At 35.3% G+C, this 9,390-nt stretch overlaps 1 protein-coding gene across 1 annotated transcript; it reads right to left on the reverse strand.

Annotated features, from left to right (window-relative positions):
• Positions 1-3,483: 3,483 nt before the first annotated feature.
• Positions 3,484-4,244, reverse strand: LOC107763381 (uncharacterized). Its single transcript, XM_016581874.2, has one exon. The coding sequence runs from the start codon at positions 4,146-4,148 to the stop codon at positions 3,651-3,653; it is 498 nt and encodes a 165-aa protein (XP_016437360.2). The 5' UTR covers positions 4,149-4,244; the 3' UTR covers positions 3,484-3,650.
• Between the last annotated feature and the right edge of the window lie 5,146 nt (positions 4,245-9,390).

Raw genomic sequence — 9,390 nt, forward strand, 5'->3', positions numbered from 1 at the left:
TAAGTGTTTGGATGAAACTTTGTGGATTACAAGGACCGAAATGACAAACTGAAACAAATACAAGAGTCTACGAGACTATTCGGCCAATTTAATTTGATTAGATTTTTGTCTAAGATCCCACACATAAAGAAGCTTAGTTGTATTGAAATTTTATATTTTAGTCTAATATGTAGGCATGCATGCTGAAAGCTAGATGCCTAGGTTTTTTGTCATTAGAAAAGTATATTATAACGTAAAAAATAACCAAAAGCTACTTGAGAAGTCTAAGTCATTCCCCATTAGTCATTACCTTTTAGTTATAGGGAAAATGTCCAAATTTATCCCTCTACTTTCGAATATTCTTTACATTTAACCTTTGTTATACTATTCAGTCAAATTTATCCTTATCGTTATATTATCCAGCCAAATTTACCCCTATCATCAACAAACTTTTAAAAGTTACCCCTCAATCCGTCAGGTGACCCAGAATCTTCCAAATTATTTTAATTAAGTCACTCATTCTTCTTCTTGATTCACTATTTTCGAAATAGTTGGCATTTACCTGCGTCCTTAATTAAAAAAAATAAGAAAAAGAAATATTAAAATAATACAACGGTTAGTAAACAAAATATAGTAAATTGAAGAATCGAAATTAAGTAGCTTATCTAAATTTTAAAAGTATTTACAACACCCTATCTTTAATGAATTTGCTGCACCAAAAGTATGGAGACTTTACAAATATTAGTGATAGAAGTTGAAGTTCTTTGGAGAATTTACATTATCGAATTCAACTTTGCTTTAATCAAATGCCTATGGATTGTGCACTCTTAAGCTAGTCGATCGAACTCTATACTAACTAGACAATAACAAAATATATTCAAATATGCATGTATATACATGATGAGCAGCTGCATATAATACACAATAAATAGACCAACTGAATTCTACAGTGTGTATATAGTTGAAAAATAAATAAAATTTTAAACCAATTCCAAACCCATTATCACAAGAAGAGAAGTGGGTGCAATGGTAATCAAAAAATATCCATAAATAATTTGTATAGTCTAGTACATATAGCATTCAATAGTAATTTCTGAAAATAGTGGAGCAAGAAGAATAACAAGCAATTTAAATTAAAAAAAAAATTGGGAGATTTTGGATAACCTAACAGATCAAGGGTTAATTTTTAAAAATTTGGTGATGATAGGGGTAAATTTGGCTGGATAATATAACGATAGGGATAAATTTGACATGATAGTATAACGAATATTAAATTTAGATAATATCCGAAAGTTGAGGAGTATATTTTGCCCTTTTCCCTTAGTTATAAGATATTACGGTTCATATAATAAAAATAAAAGATGAATCTTTTTTCTTCTTATTGTAATCTTTTCTTTTACTTTCAAACACACAAGAAAAAATTATTGTTCAGTTTATCTCCGAAATCTCCTAAAAATGTGTCTTACCTATATGTTCTTGACATGCAGAGAAACCATAAAATTCCATAAAATCACAATCCTAATTTAGATGATCTCAAATTTTAGGAAAATGACATTATATAACCGCTCTCAAAATAATAGCCGAATATATATATATATATATATATATATATACACACACACACACACATTATGTATGTTATATATAAAAATTATAAAAAATTTATATACTTTTTTGGCTACCTAATTAATATAAATAGTTTCTGACGGGGGCTAAAAATAATAATACCCCTAAATTCTTTATAGAGAAAATGGCATGGTATGACAACCCATAAAGAGAATTGACACTTTTTTAGCCTTGTATTAAATTCGGCAAAGGCAGCCTAAAAGAATTGCCATTATATAGCCAAATCCTAAAATCCCCCGTATTTCTTCTTCAATGTTTTTATCTTTTCTTTCCCCGTATTTCAATAATTTTTACTTGGACCCTTTAATATTGCGTGTGAGAATTACTTTTGATAGAATTTTAAGGTCTTGAAGTAAAAGAAAAAAAATAGAATTATAAAGTTTCCTTGTAGAACTTGGTCTGCGCCTCAAACGAAGTTAGGGTAAGGATTTTTGATTTTTTTTTTTGTGTTGTTTCAATTCCAATGATATGGCCGAAGTATGCCGCATGTCACAAAAGTTTCTCGCACTAATTATTATGAGAATCCAATATTGCGATTGCCGGATCATATTTTTCATTCGATATTTACATATCTTATATGTAAATTCTCGTACTAATGAATTTCGCCGTTCTTCTCTTTCTTTTTTCAAGCGGCATATTCCAATTTTCTTCTTCTTCCTTTTTTTTCTTTTTTTCTTATTGTAAGATAAAAATATGTGTGTTTGAGGTGGTGTACATCTACGTCTATCACCATATATACCTGTGTGTATATCATGTTGTATATCGTAATATACATTGTTAGATTTGGCAATATATTAAATCGGAATCAAATCGTCCAGTTTAATTTTAAGAGGGAGAAATTTATTTTGAATAAACTTATTTCAATTTTGTTCTTGTCAAATAATTTTTTTCCCCGATATAATAGGTTTAGAGAAAGTTCTAAAATATAAACAATAAATATAATTGTAGGAATAAATAAATTTTATATAAATTTTAATATATAAAAAAGGAAAATAATTTTTTGATATACAGTTTGATATACACAAAGAAGAAACATAAATTTGTGATGTCCATTTTGGTATACACATATTTGATGTGTCATATACTGTGATATACAAGCAATGCATTTATTTTTGTTGTGATATAGATTGATATAGAGATAACAATAAATTTTAAACAACTATATTTATCATTTTATATTTTAGATATACAAAGAAAAAAAATTAATATATATTTCGATATACACAAAGAAGAAAAATATTGTGATATACACATTCTTTTTGTGATATATATTTATTGGCTATCTGGTGCCAATATTTATAACTAGGATTTGTTTCTACCAATTATGTAGGTAAGTTGTCACACCATGCCAAAATCCCTTATTTTTAAGGAAGCACTATTTCAGGTTAGCGTATTTAACGAGCTTTCAGCAGACTTAGGCCCATGTTTTCAGGCCTCTATCAGCAGCTTTAGGCCCACTGGATATTTAATTCGAATATTATCCCAGTATGACAAATAAATATGCATTTAATTCTCTCCGGAAGAACCTCCACGAAAAGTTATTTTGACAAAAGTAATTCCAAAATTTGAGCCGTTTTTAAAAGTTTGGCCAAGCAGACTTGATACGTTGCCACCAGAAAAGATAGACGTTTCACTACATAATAGCTAAACCGTTAAATACCATAAAAATGATTTAATTATGTAAATATTCTTTATATTATAATTAATAAGAGGTAATAAGAGGTAGTATAGACTTAAATTGTTTCTAAACCTCCCGTAATTTGGTTTCTTTAATTTTCTCTCTTTCTTTCCTCTTTCACTCTTTTTGTCCGTTCAGTTTTTATTTAAAAAATGTTATACATTAGGCAAATTGAACTTCCAGATGCTTCTTCACAAACTTGCAACATACTTAATCAACTAACCAACACTTACAATTTACTACATCTAATTAATTAACACAAACCCATCATTAGGCTGCTAGATAGAAAGAGAGAAAACAACATACCATACTACCACACACTACGTATTCTAATTAAACTTAGGCAACATAATTAACTAATTACTAATTAATAGTACATAAAAGCATCACCAGAAATATTAGTTTCTTCTCCTTGGAATTGATCTCCATCTGAAAATGCATAACCTGGAAGCTGCAGCTGGTCCAAGTTATAATTTATTTGTGCATTCTCAACAGGAGTTGAGTTATTCTCATGAGGATAATAATTAGCAAAATTAGAGTCATGAGCCATTAGCAACTGATGATGATAATTTGGATTATCATAATCATCTACAATATTAATCACGGTTTGATGCAGCCATATTTGAGTCTTGAGAAATTTGACATAGTGAATTGCTTCTTCTAACATTGTAACTGTGTCCATTTTAGAACCACCAGGGACTAAACTCTGCAAAATCTTGAAACGATCACTGATTCTATGCCTTCTTTCACGAGCTGCTACACTTTGTGGATCAGTTGATAGTTTCACAACTGATCCTTTTTTCTTCTTTTCTTTGTCATTAATTTTGCTTGAAGAAGAAAAACAAGTGGAATGTTGTTGATCCATTGCTATAGCTAATTACCTCTATCTTCTCTTCTTCTTTATTTTTTTTAATATAATATCTTTATGAAGTTTGAGAAGAGGAGATTGTCCATGCATGGTTTATATAGAGGAAGAAGATTGCGTTAGGTACGTGGGACAATATAGAAATGTGGTCATCTGATTTGAGTCAGCCAATCTTTAGGGCAAGATTACGATCGAGTTTCTTGGGGGTAAATACCCCTCCAATTGTAGGGTCAATAGGGCAACAAAAGAGGTCTGCCATTGAAAATTACCTAATATTACTGACAGTACGTAAAAGTATTTCTGTATACGCAAGGATTGTTGGATGTTTTGCCTCATCTCCTGATTTTTTTCTTTGTATATATAATATGGCTTAATATTTTACACCATCAGGTAATTCAGAAATTATTTACAAGTAATTCTCTTTAAAACTGAAATTTATAATTTTGAAAATAAATTAAATAAGTTGTTTGTTAGAACAAACAATGATAATTTGATTGTGTAAAAGATCTCTATAGGCGATGGATACTAGTTAAGCTCTACCAATTAATGCATATATCTTTTTTACTCTCCTGATATAAATAGTTTTTGTATTCTTAATACATAAACTTAAAGTACTATTGCCAAAAATATTATTTCCACCTAGTTAGATGCAATATTTTAATTAACTTAACATGCAAAGTTATCTTTTTGTCAATTTCGACATATACAGATATACAAAAATGTGTCGATCAGTAATTAGATAATATTCCCATGTACCTAAAATGGAGAAAGGGAAAAAAAAAAAGAGAATTGAAACTGAGTACTCCATTATTAAACTGAGATTAGGTTAAATGAATAGTTTAAGTGTCCTTTCATACTACTACTGGAAGGGACATGAGAAAACACTGAATTCTAAGCTGCTACATATGAAAGTGCTACTGCCTAACTAGGGGCCAAATCCAAAAAATTACTGTTCACATTGCATTTTATATTTTTCTTATCGATGGTATTTAAATTTTACCAGAAATTAATATTCACTTGACATATGAAAAGCTTAATCTATCCTCTTCATACAGAGAACTTCACTTTATAACTCATTAGCAGAGTGTTGTCAAATAATTGTGAAAAGTCGAAAACGAAAGTGTCCATATCAAATGGAGTGCAAATTAAAGGAGCACTTTAACCGACAATGAATTTTTAGCACGAATCCAAATTAGATAGACCAAAATTGATACTTATACTGAATGAGAAACCAAAAGAAAAAGGAAGAGGCAAGGATACCGGGAGATTGGTTTTTAAGACTCATTTGAAATGTTTTTGAGCTATATATGACACTTTCTATAAGAATCGGTAAAAAAATAAGACAGGAGATTTATATATAAACTTTATTACTATAAGATTATTTTCTTTTATTGAAATTGTAATCGATTATAGAACATCATTTCTGTATACGGTCAAAACCGAGTTTGCCCTTCGTATGATTAATCGAGATTGGAATATGATAGACCAAGGTATGGCCTCGTGTAGAATCGAGCCATAATGCAAAGTTAGGTTACCGAGCTCGTGATCCAGAGACCGATCAAGATCGATATCGGCCAAGATTGAGATCGAGCAAGATCGAGACCGGTCACGATCGAGATCGGCCAAGATCGAGATCGAGATCGAGCAAGTTAGAGACCGATCAAGATCGAGGTCAGCCAAAATTGAGGAGAGCTTATCGAGCCAAAAAATAGAAAACCGGAATATCCGCAATTGGGCGAAAATCTGAACGGAAATCCCGGCGCATATCAAGAAGAGGCCAATTAATTAATCTATCATGGGATTCCTTACGGTATTTAGAAATTATATTAAGAATAGGACTTCCCTACTATATAAAGGGGGTCTGATTATTTGTAAGGGAGGAGATTCAGATTCATAGAATATAAAGCAATATACTGCCTTTTTCTGGTTTCGATATTCAATCATTTTGTTCTTGTATCAGTCTACTCTCCATTCAGTTTGAGGGTGATCAAACTTGAGGGCCTAGGCTAATTAATTCATTCGGTTTGCATTCATTTTTTTTACAGTTAATTTCGATATTCATTTATATATTTTCTCAATTTGTACCAAGTTATACTACGTATCCTTAGAACCGCTTATAAATTCAATTGTTATCCATTTTTTGGGTTAACAGTTTGGCGCCCACTGTGGGGCTAAGGATAATAGTGGTTATTTGATACAAATCTCTATAAAACACACAATTTTACACTTGCTCTTGGAAGTATCTTTGATTTCAGGCTAAAGATGACGAACTCTCAATTACTCCCCGTGCATATCGATAATGAATTTGGCCATCAAGGTGAGAATAACAACGTGACGCCCAGGGATGAAAGGCCACCTGCTGACCCCGTTGGGACTCAAGCCGTGGATCCGATTGACGTTAATTCGCATGTGGCCATCGAAGCGAACCAACATTCCGGTCCCGAAAATAGCATACATGGTGGAACTCGATCTGCAGTTAGAAATATCCAAAATATTGGAGAAGACGGGATCAACTTGCGTATGATATTTGAAATGCTACAAGCTCAACAGGTGGCGATAGCTCAGTTACAAAGCCATACCCAGGCGCCGAGCAGGGTTGAGCCCGATCCACCCCAATAAGTCACCCACAGAACGGGGCCAGTTGTGGTAAGGTTAAATGTACAAGAATCGGGGACTAACCCCGAAATTATAAAGATGCTCGAGGAAATGACAAAATGGATAGAGTCAGGGGAAAGGAGGATCGAAGCAAACGACAAGAAAGTGGACACTTATAACTCCAGGGTTGATCTGATCCCCGGGGCACCACCAATATTGAAGGGTTTAGATTCCAAAAAGTTCGTACCAAAGCCCTTCCCCCTCAGCGCAGCTCCCAAACCGATCTCCAAGAAGTTCTGCATGACCGAGATTCCTAAGTATAATGGAACGATCGACCCCAACGAGCATGTCACCTCTTACACGTATGCCATTAAAGGGAATGATCTAGAGGACGACGAGATCAAATCCGTATTACTAAAGAAATTCGGGGAAACCCTGTCAAAGGGAGCAATGATATGGTATCATAATTTACCACCTAACTCTATCGATTCTTTTGCCATGCTTGCAGATTCTTTTGTAAAAGCACACGCCGTAGCCATAAAGGTCGAGACTAGAAAGTCGGACCTTTTCAAGGTAAAGCAGGTAGATAACGAGATGCTTAGAGAGTTTGTATCTCGTTTCCAAATGGAACGAATGAATCTACCACCGGTCACGGACGATTGGGCCGTTCAAGCTTTCACCCAAGGACTAAATGAACGAAGTTCAGTGGCTTCACAACAGTTGAAGCAGAACTTGATTGAGTACCCGGCTGTTACCTGGGCCGATATACATAATCGATATCAATCGAAGATTAGAGTCGAAGACGACCAGCTGGGGGCTCCTTCTGGATCCGTTACCAAGAGTGACATCGATCGAGAATCGAGGTTGAACAGGGATCGATACCAGCCGTATAATAGAGATCGTAGGGGTAACAGACCTGGGGCCCATACGAGGTAAAAGGAGAAGTGATCGAGGCCAAGGCTCTCGAGGGCTGATAAGCAAGAATGGTTTCGACAGGCATAACGGACCTAAGGAAGCACCACGATTCTCGAAGTATAGCTTCAATGTTGATGCATCCGCTATCGTATCGGCTATCGGACATATCTAAGCTACTAAATGGTCTTGACCTCTACCAACCGATCCAGCCCAGAGAAATCCCAATCAAGTATGCAAGTATTATGGAACCCATGGCCACAGAATGGAAGATTGCAGGAAGTTGAGAGAAGAAGTAGCCCGGTTATTCAATGAAGGGCACCTTCGGGAGTTTTTAAGTGATTGGGCTAATAATCACTTCAAAAACAGAGAGTTCAATAGATAAAACGAGCAAGGAGACCTGCAACACATTATTCACATGATTATCGGGGGAATCAATGTTCCCCAAGGGCCAGTGTTAAAACGCACTAAGGTGTCAATCATAAGGGAGAAGCGATCTCGGGCTCAGGATTACATACCAAAATGAACCTTGTCCTTCAACGACGAGGACGCAGAAGGAATCATGCAGCCCCATAACGATGCACTGGTAATATCTGTACTCATGAATAAGACTCAAGTTAAGCGTGTGTTAATTGATCCAGGTAGTTCGGCCAATATCATTCGATCGAGGGTCGTAGAGCAACTCGGTTTACAGGACCAGGTTGTGCCCGCAGCCCTAGTACTAAACGGATTCAACATGGAATGTGAAACTACGAAGGGCGAGATTACTTTTCCAGTAAATGTGGCAGGGACCATCCAAGAAACGAAATTCCACGTGATCGAGGGTGACATGAGGTATAATGACCTGTTCGGGAGACCACGGATCCACAACATGAGAGCAGTACCCTCGACCCTTCACGAGGTTCTAACATTCCCAACACCAGAAGGAATAAAAACAATCTATAGGGAGCAACTCGTCGCAAAGGAAATGTTTGTCGTTGGCGAAGTGATTCCAATGTCATCACTCTCATCGACAAAGGGGTCAAATTCGAAGGGAAAACAGGAGACCAAATAGCAATCACAAACGCCGGCCTCGACCCTACTAGAGAAGCAAGAGTCTGACGAAGATGATGATTATGGGGTCCCTCGATCCTTCATAGTCCCTGATGATTCCGACGCTACCAAATCAACGGTCAAAGAACTGGAGCAAATCATACTAATCGAACATCTACCCGAACAAAAGGTATACCTGGGCACATGGTTAAATCCTAAGCTCAGGATAAAGCTTATTCAATTTCTTATAGCTAACATGGATTATTTCGCTTGGTCCCATCTTGACATGACATGGATCCCACCGGAAATCACCACCCATAGACTAAGCTTAGATCCGAAGTTCCATCCGGTGAAGCAAAAAAGAAGACTTCAGTCTGAGGTCAAACATGCTTTCGTCAAAGACGAGGTAACCAAGCTTCTTAAAATAGGGTCCATCCGTGAAGTAAAATGCCCCAAATGATTAGCAAACGTAGTAGTAGTCTCTAAAAAAGGAAACAAACTTAGAATATGTGTAGATTACAAGGATCTAAATAAAGCATGCCCCAAGTATTCTTTTCCTTCGCCTAATATTGATCGCATGATCGATGCAACGGCCGGCCACGAGATCCTCAGTTTTCTCGATGCCTATTCCGGGTACAATCAAATACAAATGAGCCCGGATGATCAAGAAAAGACCTCGTTCATCACTAAGTATGGTACCTAC

The sequence above is a fragment of the Nicotiana tabacum genome, chromosome 2, assembly GCF_000715075.1.
Source record: "Nicotiana tabacum cultivar K326 chromosome 2, ASM71507v2, whole genome shotgun sequence".
Lineage (NCBI taxonomy): Eukaryota > Viridiplantae > Streptophyta > Magnoliopsida > Solanales > Solanaceae > Nicotiana > Nicotiana tabacum.